Raw genomic sequence first — 19,202 nt, forward strand, 5'->3', positions numbered from 1 at the left:
CGCTGTCGGAGCTCGTGTTTGAGGGGTGCCCGGACCGCCGCCTGGGCGTCGCCGCCGCAGCACACACGCCCCAGACCGCTGCCCATCCGACCGCCGAGCGTCGGGGCCCGGGACACTTCTGCTGAGCCCCGGGCCGCGGGCTCCTTTTGTCCGGCCCACGTGGCCCTCCCGCGCCCCGGCCGGCCCGCCAGCGCATGCTCCCTCGCGCGCGGCGCGCAGAGCCCCGCCCCTGGCCGCCCAGTGCGCAGGGCCGCGGCCCCCTCCTCACGCCCCCTCCCCACCAGGCGCCCGTCGCTGAGCGTTTGCGTCATCGCGCCACGCCACCACCGGAGCCCAGGCGAAGATGGCGGCAGCCGTTCTTAGCGGGCCCTCGGCGGGCTCCGCGGCCGGGGTGCCCGGCGGGACGGGGGGTCTGTCGGCGGTGGGCTCGGGCCCGCGTCTCCGCCTGCTGCTGCTGGAGAGCGTGTCCGGGCTGCTGCAGCCGCGCGCGGGGGGCGCCGTGGCGCCCGTGCATCCCCCGGTGCGCTCGGCCCCGCACTTGCCCGGGCTCATGTGCCTCCTGCGATTGCATGGGACGGTGGGCGGGGCCCAGGTGAGTGCGGCCCGCGTGCCCGCGGCCCTGCCCGGGAGCCGGCGCCGCTGCGGGGCCGCGGGGCGCGGGGGCGGCGGGGAGGGCGGGCTGGAAGGGCTGGGGGTTCTGCCAGAGCCCTTGTCGGTCTGGGCGACGTTCACGCCGTCAGCGGAAACTCCGGGGTGGGAGGAGGGGCCTCGGTGCTCCGCCGCTGGGCTGTTGGCAGTCGCTCGGGACTGTGGGTTCGAGTCCAGGCCCCGCCGCTCAGCTGCACCATCTTCCCTCTCCCCTTCGCGGTGTGGTTGTGGGATTGTTCCGACCGAGTGAACGGACGTGGACGACGAATGTTGACCGAGGCCCTCCGGAGCCGGACCCTCGGGCGCTCCACTCGCAGATGCGGTAGTGCTGAACACGGTGTCTGGAAACAGCGAGAGTGGCGTGGCCGGGACCCCTCACCTGACCCCGAGGACTGCGGAGGTTTTCCTGAGGCGCTGGAGCTTAAGCCGACATCCTCCCCCGTCCCCGGAAGAGCAGGGGGTTGGCTAGGGAAAGGAAATGGGAGAAGTCCACGTGGGAAGGTCCTGTGGCAGGAGGGGCTCGGAGGCGGTGGGGACCAGCGTGGGCACAGTGAGGCTGGTGCGGTGCGGGGCAGAGCCTTGTAGACTGGCTTAGAAGGGGTTCTTCTAAGGACCCGCAAACTAGAAACCCAGATGTCCATCAAAACACGTTCGTGCTCCCATGCCTTCCTCATGTTCAGTCCCTTTGATTTTATTACCCAAGTAGCTTTCAGATCTGTCCACTCCTTTCCATATCCTTCCCTGCGTGTTCCAGTGTTAGCTTGAACCCGGCTCTCTCGCCCAGGTGAAGGCCCTGCGTGTAGGAAGGCATAGTGTGTCCAACGCGGGGTCTAAGGGTGGGTGGGTGCTCCTTTCATATCCCCTGCCCTCCGTCCTCGCCTCCGCCCTCCCCAAATTCTACCCACCCCTCAAGATCCATATACATGAGGTCTTCCTTGTCCCATCTTTGTTCCTCAGACCTCGCCAGCACCCTGCTTCCTTCCAGCAGGAGGGTTGTCGAAACCTTGGGTGGTTCTCTGGTCTGAGTCCCAGATTTATCAGGGACGGTCTCATCGCTGACACTGACATTACTCCCCACCATTGAGGGTGACAGAACCGTACCTCTGCTACTCAGCCCACTTTGGGAAGTGGGAGCTGATGACGCATTTTCTCGTCTCAATCTCCCACCTTCTAATCCACGTGCGTTTCTGAAATGTTGTCTCTTCTGCCTATACACGTGTGGTTTCTTTCCTTGTCCCAAGTTTTCCCTCCTCCCTCAAGACGAGTCCGTGAACCCAACGTCTTATTTTCTCCAAGTGTCTAAAGCCTGGCAGAATTTCGAGCAAAGCTAAAGGTGATGTGGGAATCTAGACTCCCCCTTTAATATTGTCCGTGCCACATTCTGGGGCATAGCCTGCCTTTTTTCTTGCTAACATCTCTTGTCTCTCGTATTGGATCCTGGGTTTGTTGGGCTCACAGTGCCGCCTGGAGGGTTTGCTTTGCGTCTGCCCGTTTTCATTCAAACAATACCGAGGTGCTGTTACGCAGTAACTATTGTTCTCATCTCTGGTAGACACATAGGCGTGGTCTTTTCCCTTGGAGAATTTCTAGTCTAATTGAGATGAGAAATGAAAGTAAGGAAATAGGCTTGGAGCTTATTGGAAAGACAAATAGAACCATCAATTGGGCCATCTGTTTTGGCCGAATCACCAACTTGCTTTCCTATAGGTGGCGGGAACTCAGTAGTTGCACAGTGAAACTGTGCCCAGTTTCTGGTGTGGATTATAGCAAGACTTGTCTCCTTGCCTTGGTCCTGTGGCATTTCACTCGTTTCTCTCATGGCAGCCGGAGTGAGCTTGCTCCAGGAAAACCCTGATGCCGTTTGCCGGGGTTTATGATCCTCTCTAGCTGGGCTTTCTTGGCTTTGGGCCTTTGCATTGTTCTCCGCTTGGGGTCCCTCCCCGTGCTGCTGCCCTGCTCCCTGGAAAAAATCTTTTCAGTTCTGTGCTTTTCACTGCCTTTGGGAAACCCTTCCAAACCTTTACCCGTGATTAGCTGTCCTTTCTTACAACATAGTGAAACGATATATTTATTCGTTTCACGTGTTTATATAACCTTCTTCCCTTACCAAACAGCTAGGCTTTGATTTGCTCTATTTTATATGTAATGAAAAAAGATGGAACTCGGGGCACCTGGGTGGCTCAGTGGGTTAAGCCTCTGCCTTCGGCTCAGGTCATGGTCTCAGGGCTCTAGGATCGAGCCCTGCATTGGGCCCTCTGCTCAGCGGGAAGCCTCCCCCCTCCCCCGCCTCTCTGCCTACTTGTGATATCTCTCTTTCTGTCAAATAAATAAATAAAATCTAAAAAAAAAAGATAGAACTTACTTCGGAGTACACAAAGGTAGAGAAAATAGTATTTTGAGGGATGCCTGGGTGGCTCAGGTCATGCTTCTTGGGTTCTGGGACAGAGTCCCGCATTGGTCGAACTCCCTGCTCAGCCAGGAGCCTGCGTCTCCCTCTGCCTTCCGCTCTGCCTCTTGTGCTCCCTCTCTCTGTCAAATAAATAAATAAAATCTTTAAAAAAAAACAACAGTATTTTGAATCATCCCACCCTATGCTGTCCCCGTCACCCAAATTTAACAATGGATGTTTTACCAAATGGTTTCATGCCCACCGTCCCAACTCTGCTCCCCTCCCCCAGCATTTTAAAGCAAATCCCACATCTCATTTTGCTTGTAACTGCGTGTTCTTAGAAGGATGGAATGTCTTATTCTGCTTTTATCCCCAGGGCTTTGTACTGTTCTGTGCCCTAGTGAGTAGCCACTGATCTGTTTAAAAATACCAATAAAAGGGGCACCAGCTGGCTCAGTCCGTAGAGCAGGTGACTCTTGATCTCAGGGTCATGAGTTCAAGCCCCATGCTGGGCATGGAGTCGATGTTAAAAAAAAAAGTATATCAATAAAATGACAACATTGTTTTGCTGAAAACCGCACACTAATCCCTACCTTGTGTGGCCTCTGCTGACCTCCTGACTTCATCTCGCACCGCTCCCTGTCTGTGTGGACCCCGCTCCAGCCGCCCAAGCTCACCTTGTTTCTGGAGTTGCTGGGACCCTTGCTCACCAGCTCCTGGGCGCTTCTCTGGGAAACTCGGGAAGCTGGTGGAGGGTGAACTTCCCACTTAAGTCTCAGCTTCTGTGCGCCTGTTTCACAGGAGTCTTTCCTGACCACCGCGCCCCAGTCCGCCCTGACGTAGACATTCTCTGACGCATTGTCCTGTTCGGTTTTCTTCCCAGCATTGATCACCACTGGAAGGAAATAAACCTATGTCTTATCTGTCACATTTTTTGTTCTCTTCTTACCCAGTTTAAGCTCCGTTATAATCCCTTTGCTGCCCCTCCCGTCTTGTACTTGCCGGCTCGTACCTCCTCTGAGGTGAATTTAACTGTTCATTCTCTGCGTGCACCTGCGTAGCCCAGCGTGGCTTCAGGACAGATGTCCTTGCAGACTGTCACTTAGCACTCCCGGCCGTCATCGTCTGCAGTGGACCGTAGTGTCGCCCAGCAGTCCCACCACGTTTCCGCTTCCCCAGACAGCCTCTAACTGCCTCTTTGCACCCTCCTGGTTAGATGTTCACTTGCATCCCGTCTCACTGAGAAGGTAGAAGCCGTCGGATGGGTGGCCCTGTGGGTTCCTGCCAGGTTCACTAAGTCTGTGTCCATACGCTCTGCCTTCCCTCCCATGCTGAGGGGTGAGCTGCTCCATGCCCCTGTCCCCCCACTTCACCAGCTCTCCCCACTGTTGGAGCATTTCATCCCGCACTGCCCTGAGTGGCTTTAACACGCCCTTCCCCGGCCCCGCTGTCTCCTGCCCCATTTCTTTTCTTGGCAAGACTCCTCAGAAGAATTGAACTTGATGTCCCCAGTTCTCTTGTTTCTTCTTTTTTTTAAAAAATACCATTGCTGGGGCACCTGGGTGGCTCAGTGGGTTAAGCCTCTGCTTTCAGCTCGGGTCATGATCCCAGGGTCCTGGGATCCAGCCCCAATCAGGCTCTCTGCTCAGCGGGGAGCCTGCTTCCTCCTCCCTTTCTGCCTGCCTCTCTGCCTACTTGTGATCTCTGTCTGTCACATAAATAATAAATAAATCTTTAAAAAGAAAATACCATTGCTTTGAAATAACTTAGAGTTTACGGAAAATTTGAAAGAATAATTAAAATAATCCCCATAGACCCTTCACCTCGATTCCCTACATGTCGTTTTACTTTATTTGTTTATGTTTAGAAGATTTATTTACATATTTTAGAGGGCACGGGAGGCAGAGGGACCAGCAGGCTCCCAGCTGGAGATCCTGACCTGAGCCGAAACCCAGAGTCAATGCCTTACCCTGCAGTTCGCCTCCTTGCTGTCCGTTGCCTCCTTGCCACGTGCTGTGGACGCGTGGAGCCGCTCAGCCATCGCTGTGATCAATTTCATGTATTTATTTTGATTACTGTTATTTTTAAAGGTTAAATCTTTTAAGTAACTTCTACACCCCACGCAGGGCTGGAGCTTGTAGCCCCGAGGTCAAGAGTCGCGCGCTCCCTCGCCCTTGGCGGCCGCGCGCCTGCCATGATGGGTGTAGAACGGCTCATTCCTCCAGAAGGAAGCCCTGGGCCCCCGTGGTCCCCGCCCGCTTCCCTATGGCTGTGCTCTACTCTTCGTCTCTCGGTTTGCGTGTCTCGACCGGCTCACGGGAACAAATTCTACACGTGGCGTTTCGGGTCTGGTTGCTTTCGTGTAGCATAACGTTTTGAATGCTCGTCCGTGTCCCAGAGCTTCATTATTATTATTACTATTACTATTATTTTATTTTACTTATTTTTTAAAGATTTTATTTATTTATATGGCAGAGATCATATATGACAAGTAGAGATTATATGACAAGTAGGCAGAGAGGCAGGCAGAGAGAGAGAGAGGAAGGCAGGCTCTCCGTGGAGCAAAGAGCCCAATGTGGGGCTCGATCCCAGGACCCTGGGATCATGACCTGAGCTGAAGGCATAGGCTTAACTCACTGAGCCACCCAGGCGCCCCTATTATTATTATTTTTTAATACGGCCACTCACTCTTCCGTCATGTGGGTCTGTGGTCCATCGGCTGATGTGTGGGCGCTTGGGTGGTTCTACTCTTGGGCTGTCAGGAAGGACGCTGGGAAGCGTCACGTGCGAGTCTCGGCAGAACTGGGTTCTCGGTTCTCTTAGGGCTGTCCCCGGGGCGGGAAGTGCTGGGTTATGTGACCTTCGGAGATGCTGCCAGAATGTTCTGAAGTGGCTGCACCATCTTCTCTTCCTGTCGGCAGAGTATTCAGATAGGGGTGCATCTCATTTTCCATTCGCTCGAGGGCGCCCCCAGAGAGGGCTTCTCTGCCTGCTGCGCGCTGACCCGACCTCCCTCCCCCACGCCAGGCGCTCGGCTCCTTCCCGAGTCTGCTTTAGGCCGCCCCATGGCCCTCGGCGCCATCCCACTCACTAGTGTTGGGTTGTTTGTGTATTTTCTGCCCTGTGTATCTAGCACACACGTTCCCCATCACCTAGAGCAATGTCCCACGTGAGGTTGACCTTGAATACGTATTGACTGAAGAAGCGAGTCAACATTTCCGACGTGAGAGCGGGGACCTTGTTGATTTTGTCCGGCTCTGGATCCCTTCATCCGTCGCTGTGTGTCCCGTGTGTGTTGGGAGAATGAGTGATGGGCACGGTTGGGGGGCCCAGGGGTCACGTGAGGAGCTCGGCCTTCCGCGGGGTAGCAGGGTACTCTTGGGAGGCCTGGGAGGAAACCTGTGTCAGGGCCCCCAGAATGTGCGGGAAGGAGGCTCTGGCTGACTGGGTCGGTGTTGGCATCGGCTAATGGCTCTGAGGAAGCCGGGAACAGGATGAGGAGGGTTTGGGGTGAAGGCCGAGGGTAACAGATGGGGTCAGCGTCCGTCCAGCAAGTGTGTGTGGCATCTGCTCTGTGCTGGGTGCTGCCCGGGGACACTGAGCTGGGATGTGGGTCTTGGAGGTCTGGTCGCCGGGCTGAGTTGGGCTGTCCTGTGCGCGGCACTAACTTGCTGGGTGGGAGGCGGAAGAAGGGGTCAGGCAGGATGGGCCTGGAGGAAGGCCCCTGAGGCACAGGCTGCTGAATGTCAGCTGCTGGAAATGGGGCCTCGGGGCTCAGGGGAGGCTTCATAGGTGCGGGCAGGGAAGGGCCCAGAGAAGCGCCCCTGCTGCCATCAGCATCCTGTTCCTGACCCACTTCCCTATTTGCTCCCCCAGAACCTGTCCGCCGTTGGGGCGCTGGTGGGTCTCAGTAACGCACGGCTCGGTTCCATTAAAACTCGGTGAGTCTTTAAGCCTCATTTTTCCAGGCGGTGGTTCCTCAAGAAGCGGGCTGTCCATCTGGCCATCCATCCATGGTCAGCACCCTGTGGGCTCAAGAGACTTCTCATCGAGAGGGTGGAGGGTTTCCTTCTTCCCGTGGGCTCCCATGGGGTGAGCCCCGCCTGCCCCGGCCCCGGCTCGTCCTACCTGGGACCACCTCCGTTCCCAGCGTCCTCGCTGCTCGCATCTCACCAGAGCCCTCCAGGCATTTTGGGAGTTGGAAAGCACTGAGGGTCTGGAAGGGGCGTCAGCTCTGGCCCCCGGTGCACCAGCGCGGTGACCGGTGTTCTCGGGGGCATGGCTGCCGCTGCGGGCTATCACTGGCTGCTTCCCTGGCAGGTTTGAGGGCCTGTGTCTGCTGTCCCTGCTGGTGGGAGAGAGCCCCACGGAGATGTTCCAGCAGCACTGTGTGTCCTGGCTCCGGAGCATTCAGCAGGTGCTACAGGTAAGGTGTCATGCCCCTGCCAGCCGGGGCGCGGAGTCCTGAGGACGTGGAGTCCCGAGGACAGGGGCAGGAGAGGCAGTGTCCTGACAGCAGGGAGCGTGAGCTTCAGGTGCAAACACGGCAGTAAACTTTCTGATGTTTTTATCCAGGGGGTGTTTTAAATCATTTGACCTTCACACACTTGAATCACTGACGGATTTCACTTCCTCGCTAGCTTTTCTAACAAGCGACATTGCAAAAGTTCCTTTTTCCGGGTGTTTTATTTTTATGTATTGTTTGCTTGGGTGTTTTTTTTGTTTTGTTTTGTTTTTTGTCTTTTTTTGCTGCTCCCTTTTTCTCTTTCAGCATTTTCAGTTTTTTTCTAACCTGCTTTGATGGTCTCCCCACTTCGTTCTTCCGCAAGCACATTCTGAGCACGGGGGCTGAGTGCTAAGCTCTAGGGGCACCGTGGTCAGGTGACCCCGGCCCCCGCTGGCATGGTTCTCAGAGTCCAGCATGGGGTGTTGAGGGACTTTCCAAGAAGTAAATGTCTGCAGAAAATAAATTAAAAAAAAACACAGCACAGTTTTACTCAGAAAATGCAGCATGTGAACCACTCCCAGTTAGCTGGTACTCATGTTTCCAGAGCATGTGTTCTGAGCAGGTCAGTAAATCGCGCTTACCTGGCTACTGCCGTGGAAATCCGTAAATCCGCGTACCGGCGGGAGACGTGGTGCAGTTCTCCCGTCTGAATTCCCCCACGGTCAGAGCCTTGTCCTCTGCACGGCCCTTGCAGCTTGTCCTTCGTTTGCGTGACTACAAGCGTGCGTGACGGCATTGGGATCGCAGCCAGGTTTGATTGGTCTCAATTTTTAAGCTCCTGAGAACAACTTCAGGGGCTTGTACCAAGTAGGTGCTGAAGGCCTCAGTATGACAGGATTCTGTCTGTCCAGAAATTCTCTAAATACACTGCTGACCGTGTGATCAAAGGCCGTGTTCTGTCTCTGGCCAAACCTCCTTTTTTTTTTTTTTTAAGATTTTATTTATTTATGTGACAGAGATCGCAAGTAGGCAGAGAAGCAGGCAGAGAGAGAGAGAGGAGGAAGCAGGCTCCCCATCGAGCAGAGAGCCTGATGCGGGGCTCAATCCCAGGACCCTGGGATCATGACCTGAGCCGAAGGCAGAGGCTTTAACCCACTGAGCCACTCAGGCGCCCCTCTGGCCAAGCCTTCTTTAGGAAAATTTTCATCGTTCAAGTGCAGCTGACATGCGGGGTTGTGTTCGTTTCAGTGTACCCACCGTGGCTCGAGAGTTCCTGTGCTCTGCTCCGGGGGTGCAGATAGGAAGCGTTCTGGCTTTGCAAACCACATGTGCTTTCTGTTGCATTTTCTTTCTTTTTTCCTTTTCCAACTGTTTAAAAATGTAAAACTCCTGTTCTAGCTTGTGGGCTATGCGAAAACAGGCTGTACAGACCATACAGTTGCTGATGCCTTTCCCAGCGGGAGAGGCTTTTCTAGAATAATCGCATAGCGGGGCACCCAGCCAGCCCGTCAGGAGGGCCAGCCCGTCAGGAGAGTGTGTGACTTCACGCGGGGCATGCTGTCCTGCCCGGCGGGGCGTGGAGTGGCTTACAGACAGAAGGGAAGGCGCCCTAGGTGTGGTGCGGCACACCGCCGCTAGGACGTGGGGTGAGGAGCACAGTCTCTGTGGACCAGTGGTTCACGGAGGGCTTCTCCGAGCTGATGGGGCTAAGAACATGTTGATAAGTGTGCAAAAGCCCCGAGAGGACAGGAGTTTGGCCCAGTTGGAGAATTACAAGCAAGCTGGTGCGGCCGAGCAGGGTTGATGAGATGCCACTAGGCACGGGGGGTAGGGAGGGATGTGGGGACCGAACAACGTGTGGGGGCCTGGGGCATGTTAGGGAGCTCGGTGTTTGTTGTTGGAACACTGGGAATTCATGGAAGGTGGGTTGTTTTTTTTTTTTTTTAAAGATTTTATTTACTCATTAGAGAGAGATTGAGCATGAGTCAGGGATAAGGGCAGGGGTAGAGGGAGAAGCAGACTCCCTGCTGAGCAGGGAGCCTGACACGGGGCTCGATCCCAGGACTCAGGGATCATGACCTGAGCCAAAGGCAGACGCTTCACCCACGAGCCCCTCAGGCGCCTCTCATGGAAGGTTTTGAGTAGGGGTGAAGAGGAGATGATGGTGATGGTGACGTGATCAGATTCTCAGTTGGAAGTACTACCTCGGCCGCTGTTTGGAGAAAGAACTAGAAAGGAGCCAGATTGCAAGCAGAAAGACCTCGTAGAGGGGAAACCTCCTGGTAGCTTGTGCTGGGGAGGAGGCCGTAGAAAGGATGAGAAGTTGAGTCCAGGAGAGGCTTAGAGGCAAAGTGGACAGGTCCCGATGGTGAAACAGGTACGTGCGGGACAATCCCGGATTTCCGAGCGCCGGGATGGTCAGGGTCGGAGGGGAGGAGGGCAGCCTGGGGAGCCAGGCCTTGGCCGCTCCCTTAGTGAGCATAGCCCTGAGCAGGTGCGAGCGGCAGCCCACGGGCTCAGTGGGTTTGCGGGGGCAGCGGAGGCTCAGGTGAGGATGAACTCGGGCACTTCCGTGGATAGCGTGGGAAGACGCGCCCCCGACCGCGGCCAGGTAGGGGAGGGGAGCCGACAGGACGGGGCACTGCACCGCAGACGGCATGGCAGGGCTGTGGGTTGGGTGGTGTACAGGGAAGGGGCAGGACCCGTGTGTCTCTGCGGTTCAGAGGTGGAGCGAGGTGAGGACGGAATGCTGGGTTTCAGATGTAGCAGCTCAGGGGTTAGGAGACTGGCAGAGCACGGACACGGGTCGGGAGCGGGAACACACGTTGGGGAGCCAGGCAGTCCCGATGCTGGGCTCCCATGGGAGGGAATTGTGCAGTGACCTCGGGCAGGTGTGTGGGGCTTGGGAAGGGTATTTACGGAAGGGGTTCTTGTGTGCGGAGGACTCTGCAGGACTAGCTGGACATGCGGGACAGGCGCTGGGGGACAGTCCACGCACAGGGTGACAGGATGGGGGAGAGGGCGGTGAGAACGAAGGGACGGTTTCAGGTGTGGCCGGGGACTCCTGCCTGTCCCAGGGCTTCCTTCGTCTGTGAAGGTGGCAGCAGCGGGAGGAGGGGTGACCAGAGGGGGCGTTAATGGGACTGAAATGCAGTGTGAGAGGCCCTTGTTCTTCCTTTCTTTTTTTTTAGTTTCTTTTTTATTTTTTAACTTAAATTCAGTTAGACAGCACATAGTATACCATTAGTTTGCAGACGTGGAGTTCGGCGTTCCATCAGTGGCGTGGAACACCCGGTGCTGATCACATCATGCGCCCCCTCTGAGCCCCGCACCAGTTGGCCCAGCCCCAGCCCTCCCCGTGCTTACTTGCTCACTGATGAGCCGTACTTGTTTCGTGGCCTGACGGCCTCGGGTCTGGTGGGAGGTCGGTGCCGACTATTTCCTGTGTACACGTTGATTTTCCAGGGAAGTCCTAGATCCCACTGTTTTCTCCTCCACGAGTCCAGGGTAGGTGTGAGCCAGGCTGAAGCCCACTTGGCGACATGGGGCGGCTTCGCTGTTGCCGCAGCTGTTTCCAGGGCGAGAAGGGCGCTCCTCTGTTCCTAACAGGGGAGCGCAGTCGGGAGAACCACTCGCCATCTTCCGTTAGTCAGATCTGTAAGGCCTGGCTTTGTTTCTTTCCCAGCACATTCAGGGCCCCAGATGCCCGTGGTACTAAAGCCTAGACATGTGTCCTTTCTGTAGACATGCTACATTGGGGTTCCCGGTGTCCCAGTGGGTGTGTGGGCAACGGTGACAGTGTGGTGTTCCTCGGAAGCCCCGTGCTGGCCTGCCTCCCGGGCCACCTCCTCTTGGTGACTGCGGAGGCGAGCTCAGGAGCGTGGTGTTCGTTGCTTTTAGTCCCAGGACCCGCCCCCCACGATGGAGCTGGCTGTGGCCGTCCTGAGGGACCTGCTCCGCTATGCAGCCCAGCTGCCTACGCTCTTCCGGGACATCTCCATGAACCACCTCCCTGGCCTCCTCACCTCCCTGCTGGGCCTCAGGCCAGAGGTGAGACCCCTCCAACCCCCCCGCCCCCCGACCCCAGCCCGCACAGTGCTCTCCCTCCAGTGGGTCGGAGTGCAGGGAGCAGGTGGGAGAGGGAGGAGAGGTAGGGCCGAGGACAGTGTGGCGGGGGATGGTGAGTGTGTGGGGTCTCGGGGGTATTGGGCTCTGCGCCTCGGCCTGACTCTCCGTTCCGCCCACAGTGTGAGCTCTCAGCGCTGGAGGGCATGAAGGCCTGCATGACCTACTTTCCTCGGGCCTGTGGGTCTCTCAAAGTAAGTATTCCCCGAAAGGCCTTTTCCACCCGCGTAACCCTCGCTCACTGTCTTAGCTCAGAGCCCACAGCGGAGAATTTGGAGCACCTGTCTGCCGAGCGCATGGTCCTGTCCCCACGGATGGCTCTGTGCTGCCTGTTGGCTCTCCAGGCTCACAGAGAAACTGACTTGCCTGTGCTCGGTGAAGATCGGAACCCACGTCTGATGCCAAAGCCCTTAACCCAGACTCCTTCTCCCGTCTGCCCTGCCCATTCTCCTCCCATCCTGTCTCACTTGCTGCCCACGGCTCTTGCCGTTTCCTCCAGGAAGCCTTCCTGACTGACTGCTTTCCTGTATTAACACATAATCCGGACTAAACTATGTCATGACCTGTATGGGGTTTTTTGGCTTGTGGTTTTTTTGTTTTTTTGTTTTTGTTTTGTTTTTTGTTTTTTAAGATTTTATTTATTTGACAGAGAGACAGTGAGAGAGGGAACACAAGTGGGAGAAGCAGGGTTCCCACGGAGCAGGGAACCTGATGTGGGGCTTGATCCCAGGACCCTGGGATCATGACCTGAGCCAAAGGCAAATGCTTAATGACTGAGCCATCCAGGCGCCCCTTTGCTTGTTTTTTTTTAACCAAAGCTTTCCTGAGTTTTGTAAACTCTCCCTTTCTTCTGAAATGCTCTAAGGGAGCTGCTTGCGTGCCGCAGGCTGGGTCTCTGTGCCCGAGCTCGCTCTGGTCAGTGGTCAGAGGGGCGAGGCGTTCCTGTGGGTCTCGTTGGTTCAGCTCCGAGTGGGCATGTCTGTCTGCCTGCACGCCCCCCCATCTTTGGGTTCGAACTGTCGGGGCCTCTGGAATGCCCATGTTCCCTGCGCTGGTGCCTCTTGGTTGTCCCTCTGAGCATGGAGGAGAATTCAGCCTTGAGTTTCTGAGGCCAGGCCCGAAGTTCCAGGGTGCTTTGCAGAGCTAACAGCTTTTCCAGATGTTGCTACAGGGCGGGGCGGGTGTGCTTTAATTTTGCTAAGAATAAGGTGTCATGTGGAGAAGGGCCATCTGCGGAGGGTTCTGGCTTTGTGGGCTACCAGCCTGTCTGTGGGAAAATGCAAGGCTCCCGGGCGGTTTGTACCTGGAGGCTCTTGCCGTGGGGACAGGACAGGATAGGTGCCGTGGGAGTGTCTGTTCTTGGCTTGGTGCGGAAGCTCCCAGGGCAGCGGTGGTCTCGCAGGGTCTCCCGGTCCGGGCTGCTGTGCCCCTGCCTTCTGAGGCTGGGAGGTGAGTCCGCAGGGCCTCTACCTTTCCTCGGGGGGGAAGCAGGAGCAGGGGGGGAAGCAGGAATGGAGCGAGAGGGCAGGGCGCTCCGGGGTCAGGCCTTTGGCCGCCCTCCAGGAAATGTCCTCGGGGAAGCAGGGCAGTCAGGAGACCTGTGTGCAGTTGCTGTTCTTGGTCTGAAGCATCCCGAAGCCTCCCGCATTGCTGGGAAAGTGCCCTTCAGCCCCCCCACCCCCCGTGTCCCCGGGAGTGGTTCCAGGCCTTGTACCCCGGGGTCAGTGAGAGCAGCACTTGCTGGCGGTCTGTGAGTCCTAAAGGGTGACGTGGGAAGCCCCATGAGGTTCCCGCCGCGGGGCAGGTGTGGGGAGGTTGGGAGGCTGGGCCTCTGTCCGGAAGTGCCTCCGCATGCCTGACGCCACAGCCCACGGTTCCTCTGCGAGTTCACCCTCGTGTGTGAGATGCCCTGTCCTCACGGGGTCCCTACTCCCCAGTCTGGGGTCCAGGGCCTCCGTGCACTCTCCCTGCTGGTCTTACCCTGTGGGTGTCCTCCCTCTCAGCCCCGCTGGCTGCCGGCCCGCCCCGCCTCCCAGCGCCCGCCCCCGGGGGCTCACGTCTTGGGTCCTTCTGATGCCCTCTCAATTCCCCTGGAGCCGGGGACCCCGTTTCATGCCTTCTCTTTGTCCACCCTAGTGTTCTTGCCCTTGTTTGGGCCACGGACTCCTTCCCAGAGTGCTTCTGAGTTCCAGAAGCACACGGAATTGCAGGGGAGGCCGACTCTGATGAGAACATGCGTTCTGAGGAGTGTGATAGAGCCGCACGTCTCACTGTTAGCAAGTCAGACGCCGAGATCGTAGCTCTAACAGTGTCTGAAATTCCGAGTTAGTGACGTACGTGACCAGTGTTTCCAGATGCCTGCGAATTAGAACCAGAGGTGGAAAGGTGTAGTTTTCCCTGGTGGCAGGCAGAGATGCTGCTGCTGCTGCTGGGTTCTCTGTCCACGTTTGTGGTTATCTTACAGGCTAGTGAAATGGAAAATGTTTCTTGCCAGCTGCGTTTGCAGGCTCCCTGGATTCTAGCCCCTGGGAGCTGGTGGCTTTGCCGCGGCCAGCTGAGCGGGTGTTTGCTTGTGGCCAGGCTGCTCTGACCTGTGCTGACCCGCGCACCCCTGCCTGGGGCCTCTTTCCCCAACTCACATCTTTGCCTGGTCAAAGCTGGAGGAACAGGACTGTCATTTTGCAGAAATGGGCCTGAGGGAGCCCGGTGTCTGTGGGGCGGGACGGGGAGGCGAGCTGAGGATGAGGGCCGACTGTCAGCAGGTCTGCTCACAGGCTGGGCGCTGCGGGTCCTGTGTCCGCAGGAGACAGAAAGCTGGGTTTCCGTTCTGCTGCTGGCAGTGGACCAGGGTGTTCCTCTCTGGCCCTTGACTCACCAGCCTCTTCCTCTCTTTCCCCCGACCCAGGGCAAGCTGGCCTCGTTTTTCCTGTCCCGGGTGGATGCCCTGAGCCCCCAGCTCCAGCAGGTATAGGGAAGAGAGGGAGGTGGAGAGCCCCTGGGGTCTGAGCTGGAGCTTCTGTTCTCTCTTGGTTTTTTTCTCTGTTGCCACCGGCGGATCGGGTTCTCGCTTCCCTCCCGTTTCGTGCACAAGATGCTCACCTCCAACTCCTCTGCCTTGCTGTCCTTTCTGCTCCACTCTGAGCTCTCTTGGCACGTGGGGGTCGTCGGGCTGCGGGGCTGGCCCGGGGTCCCGTCCGACCGCGTCCGACCTCTCTCCTGCAGCTGGCCTGCGAGTGCTACTCCAAGCTGCCCTCTCTGGGTGCCGGCTTCTCGCAGGGCCTGAAGCACACGGAGAGCTGGGAGCAGGAGCTGCGCAGCCTGCTGGCCTCCCTGCACAGCCTGCTGGGGGCCCTGTACGAGGGCGCAGAGACAAGTACGGGCCGGGGGCGGGCGGTGGGGAGGGGGAGTGGGCAGTGGGTTTCCGCCTCCACAAGGGAGGCAGGAGGGGCGGATGAAGGGTGTCAGGGCGCAACGTCCTCATGTTTCCATGCAGCCCCCATGCAGTATGAGGGCCCCGGCGTGGAGATGCTGCTCACACCCTCGGAGGACGGGGACGCCCACGTCCTGCTGCGGCTCCGGCAGCGCTTCTGCGGACTGGCCCGTTGCCTGGGGCTCATGCTCAGGTGCGTGGGGGACCAGGGGCGGGGCCGTCCTCATCAGGATGGGGTGGAGCGGCGGGGTGGGGGGGCGGTCAAGCTGGGGAGCCCGCGCTGAGGACCGGTCTGCTCTCCTCCTCTTTAGCTCAGAGTTCGGGGCTCCCGTGTCCGTCCCTGTGCAGGAAATCCTGGACGTCATCTGCAGGGCCCTCAGTATCAGTGCCAAGAGCATCGTGAGTGGAGCTGGCGCTCTGCATGGCGTCCTCTGGCTGGGCGGGGGGTGGGGGCAGTGTGGGAGCCGCCCCTCCCACAGCGGCGTCCCCCGAGGCTGTCCCGGCCAGCCCCCTTTCTCTGGCCGGGTGCCACCGCTCCCGGTGCTTGTCCTGACATGTGCCCACTGGGGCACGTCGGCTCCGGTTCTCAGGACGCGTCCAGCGGGTGCTTCCCTGGGGTGGGGGTGAACCTGGGGCTCAGCGGGGTCACGGCTGAGAGGTCCAGTCACGCTCCCCATCGTCCTCTCCCAGGTCTGTTTTAGAGGACAGGGTCTTTCCTGGTGGGCCAGCGGGGCGTGCGGGCCCCTTTCTGTGCGCACACGTGTCTCTGTGTCCCTGTCTGTCTCGGCGTGGCCGTCCCCCCACTCCTGCCATGTTTTCCCGCAGAGCTTGCTTGGAGACGGCCCCCTGCGGCTGCTGCTTCTGCCTTCTATCCACCTGGACGCCCTGGACCTGCTGTCTGCGCTCATCCTTGCGTGAGTGGGAGAGGACGGAGCGGTCGGGGGACGAGGATGCACTGGGAGCGGAGCTCACTGTTCTCTCTTCACTCTCAGGTGTGGAGGCCGCCTCTTGCGTTTCGGGGCCCTGATCAGCCGCCTGCTTCCCCAGGTCCTCAATGCCTGGAACCTTGGTAGGGATACCCTCTCCCCGGGCCAGGAGAGGCCGTACAGGTGACTGTGAGGGCAGGCGCGTACCAGAGAGCATGGGCTGGGGGCTCTGAGGGCGTCCCCCTCATGGACTGCTCTCTGCTCCCCCCTGTAGCACCGTGCGGGCCAAGGTGTATGCCGTGCTGGAGCTGTGGGTTCAGGTGTGTGGGGCCTCGGCCGGAGTGCTGCAGGGGGGCGCCTCCGGAGAGGCCCTGCTCTCCCACCTGCTCAGCGACATCTCCCCGCCGGCCGACACCCTGAAGGTGAGTGAGGGCCCTGCTCCTGGCCCAGGACTCTTGTCAGGCACCCTTGCTGGAGCGAGCCTGCCTGCCATACGCCATCTCCTGCAGCCCTCCCGCTTCCTTGTTGGCCTGGGGCTGGCGACTTAGTGTCCGTCCTCCACCAGCTGCGCAGCCCGCGGGGGAGCCCGGATGGGGGGCTGCAGTCCGGGAAGCCCAGCGCTCCCAAGAAGCTGAAGCTGGACATGGGGGAGGCCACGGCTCCACCCAGCCATCGGAAGGGGGACAGTAATGCCAACAGTGACGTGTGTGCAGCCGCGCTGAGAGGTGGGAGAGGCCGTGCCCTGCGGCCCTGGGCGTGGGCAGGGTGGTGTTGGACGTGCAGGGGGTCCTGCGTCATCAGTGCTCCGGGCCCGCTGCTGGCCCCACAGACTCTCGCTTGGCTCTGGCTGTGTCTCTGCTGGCCGCGGCCTCATGCGCCCCGTTACACAGGGCAGGAGTGGGGCGGTTTGGCCGGGCCGGCCGTAGTGGAGGCTCAGTATGGGCTGCGAGCACCCGATCCACGGCCTGCCCGCCCCTGTGACCCCCCTCTCCTTCCCCAGGCCTCAGCCGGACCGTCCTCATGTGTGGGCCCCTCATCAAGGAGGAGACTCACAGGGTCAGTGGGTACGGGGGCACTATCTGCATGGGGGCCGCCCCCAGGGGTCGGGTGTCAGCCCTGGAAGCCAGCGCCGTGGGGGGATTGGGTGGTCTGAGCGCCGTCTCCGAGTATGCTCCGTGTTCTTCCCAGAGACTGCACGAGCTGGTCCTCCCCCTGGTCATGGGGGTCCAGCAGGGCGAGGCCCTGGGCAGCTCCCCGTATACCAGCTCCCGCTGCCGCCGGGAGCTCTACCACCTGCTGCTGGCGCTCCTGCTGGCCCCGGCTCCCCGCTGCCCGCCTCCCCTCTCCTGCGCAGTGCAAGCCTTCTCCCTTGGCCAGCGAGAGGACAGCCTCGAGGTAGCTGCCCCTTGGCCCCCCCACCACCCCCCTGCATCGGAAGCCAGGGGCCTCCCCCTCTGGTGCCTGATGCTCACACCTGCCCTTGGCCTCTTCCTCAGGTGGCGTCTTTCTGCTCGGAAGCGCTGGTGACCTGTGCTGCCCTGACCCACCCCCGGGTCCCTCCCCTGCAGTCCGTGGGCCCTGCCTGCCCTACGCCTGCCCCAGCCCCCCCTCCTGAGGCCCCATCTCCATTCAGGGCGCCCCCCTTCCATCCCCCGGGCCCCATGCCCTCGGTGGGCCCCATGCCCTCAGTGGGCCCCATGCCTTCGGCGGGCGCCATGCCCCCAACGGGCCCCTTGCCGCCAGCGGGCCCCATGCCTCCGCCACGCCCTGGACCTCCAGCAGCCAACCACTTAGGCCTCTCTGTCCCAGGCCTGGTGTCTGTACCCCCCCGGCTCCTTCCGGGCCCAGAGAACCATCGGGCAGGCTCCAACGAGGACCCCGTCCTCGCCCCTAGTGGCACTCCTCCGCCCACCATACCCCCGGATGAGACTTTTGGGGGCAGAGTGCCCAGGCCGGCCTTTGTCCACTATGATAAGGAGGAGGCATCCGACGTGGAGATCTCCTTGGAAAGCGACTCTGACGACAGCGTGGTGATCGTCCCCGAGGGGCTGCCACCCCTGCCCCCCTCGGGCACCACACCCCCGCCTGTGGCTCCAGCTGGCCCGCCGACCGCCTCCCCCCCCGGGCCGGCCAAAGAGGAGCCCGAGGAGCTTCCTGCGGCCCCGGGGCCTCTCCCGCCCCCTCCGCCCCCCCCTGTGCCGGGCCCCGTGGCGCTGCCACCTCCCCAGCTGGTCCCTGAAGGGACTCCTGGCAGCGGAGGACCCCCCGGCCTGGAGGAAGACCTGACGGTCATTAACATCAACAGCAGCGACGAGGAGGAGGAGGAGGAGGAGGAAGAGGAGGAAGAAGAGGAAGAGGAAGAAGAGGAGGAGGAGGACTTTGAGGAGGAAGAGGAGGACGAGGAGGAGTATTTTGAGGAGGAAGAAGAGGAAGAAGAGGAGTTCGAGGAGGAGTTTGAGGAAGAGGAAGGAGAGTTGGAGGAGGAGGAGGAGGACGAGGAGGAGGAGGAGGAGGAGCTGGAGGAGCTGGAGGAGGTGGAGTTCGGCCCGGCAGGGGCGCCGGCGGAGGGGAGCGGGCCCCCGCCGCCGAGCCCGCCCCCGGAGCTGCCCCCCGCCCAGTCCCCGAAGGCACAGCCTGAGCCCGAAGTGGAGCCCGGGCTGCTGCTAGAGGTGGAGGAGCCGGGGGCCGAGGAGGGGCCGGGGGCCGAGGCTGCCCCCACGCTGGTCCCTGAGGTGCTCCCCTCCCAGGGGGAGGGCCCACGGGATGCGAAGAGTCCCCCAGCTGGGCCACCTCCCCAGGAGCTTGTGGAAGAGGAGCCCTCGGCTCCCCCGACCCTGCTGGAAGAGGGGACTGAGAGCGGGGGTGACGAGGTGCCGGTCCCCCCCGAGACACCTGCTGCGGCAGACGTGGAGGCGGAGGCCGAGGCAGAGACGGCCGCCCTCCCCGAGAAGGTAGGCGGGCAGGGGAGGGGGCTCAGCTCTGGGTCTGTCCTTCTGTGTGCCTGTGTGTGTGACTGTTTCCAATCTTACGTCTTTGTGCCGAAAAGGAGCAGGATGACGCGGCCGCCATGCTGGCTGACTTCATCGATTGTCCCCCTGATGACGAGAAGCCACCACCGGCCCCCGAGCCTGATTCCTAGTCCTTTCCTGCCCCCCTCCTGGTTTCCAATAAAGTTCTGTCCTGGGAGATCACCTGCCGCCCGCCTCTTGCACGGCTGCGTTCCCGGCCAGAAGTTCC

At 59.7% G+C, this 19,202-nt stretch overlaps 1 protein-coding gene across 1 annotated transcript; it reads left to right on the forward strand.

Moving 5' to 3' along the window:
* Positions 1-317: 317 nt before the first annotated feature.
* Positions 318-19,151, forward strand: LOC111161152 (proline, glutamate and leucine rich protein 1). Its single transcript, XM_022524679.1, has 17 exons — positions 318-592; positions 6,914-6,978; positions 7,358-7,463; positions 11,385-11,534; positions 11,732-11,803; positions 14,515-14,574; positions 14,832-14,982; positions 15,103-15,232; positions 15,351-15,438; positions 15,865-15,953; positions 16,032-16,148; positions 16,240-16,387; positions 16,531-16,690; positions 16,966-17,021; positions 17,154-17,360; positions 17,462-18,916; positions 19,012-19,151. Exons 1-17 carry the CDS (start codon positions 344-346, stop codon positions 19,102-19,104), a joined length of 3,396 nt encoding a protein of 1,131 aa, XP_022380387.1. The 5' UTR covers positions 318-343; the 3' UTR covers positions 19,105-19,151.
* Positions 19,152-19,202: the final 51 nt, after the last annotated feature.

The sequence above is a fragment of the Enhydra lutris genome, unplaced genomic scaffold, assembly GCF_002288905.1.
Source record: "Enhydra lutris kenyoni isolate GAN:26980312 unplaced genomic scaffold, ASM228890v2 scaffoldscaffold82, whole genome shotgun sequence".
Lineage (NCBI taxonomy): Eukaryota > Metazoa > Chordata > Mammalia > Carnivora > Mustelidae > Enhydra > Enhydra lutris.

Bases quoted from the DNA above. Each gene is read 5' to 3' on its own strand.
- LOC111161152 (XM_022524679.1), top strand. From the start codon at position 344: ATGGCGGCAGCCGTTCTTAGCGGGCCCTCGGCGGGCTCCGCGGCCGGG. The intron at 15,439-15,864 runs GTGAGTGGAGCT...GTTTTCCCGCAG, and splicing joins GTATCAGTGCCAAGAGCATC to AGCTTGCTTGGAGACGGCCC. The intron at 16,149-16,239 runs GTGACTGTGAGG...TCCCCCCTGTAG, and splicing joins GGCCAGGAGAGGCCGTACAG to CACCGTGCGGGCCAAGGTGT.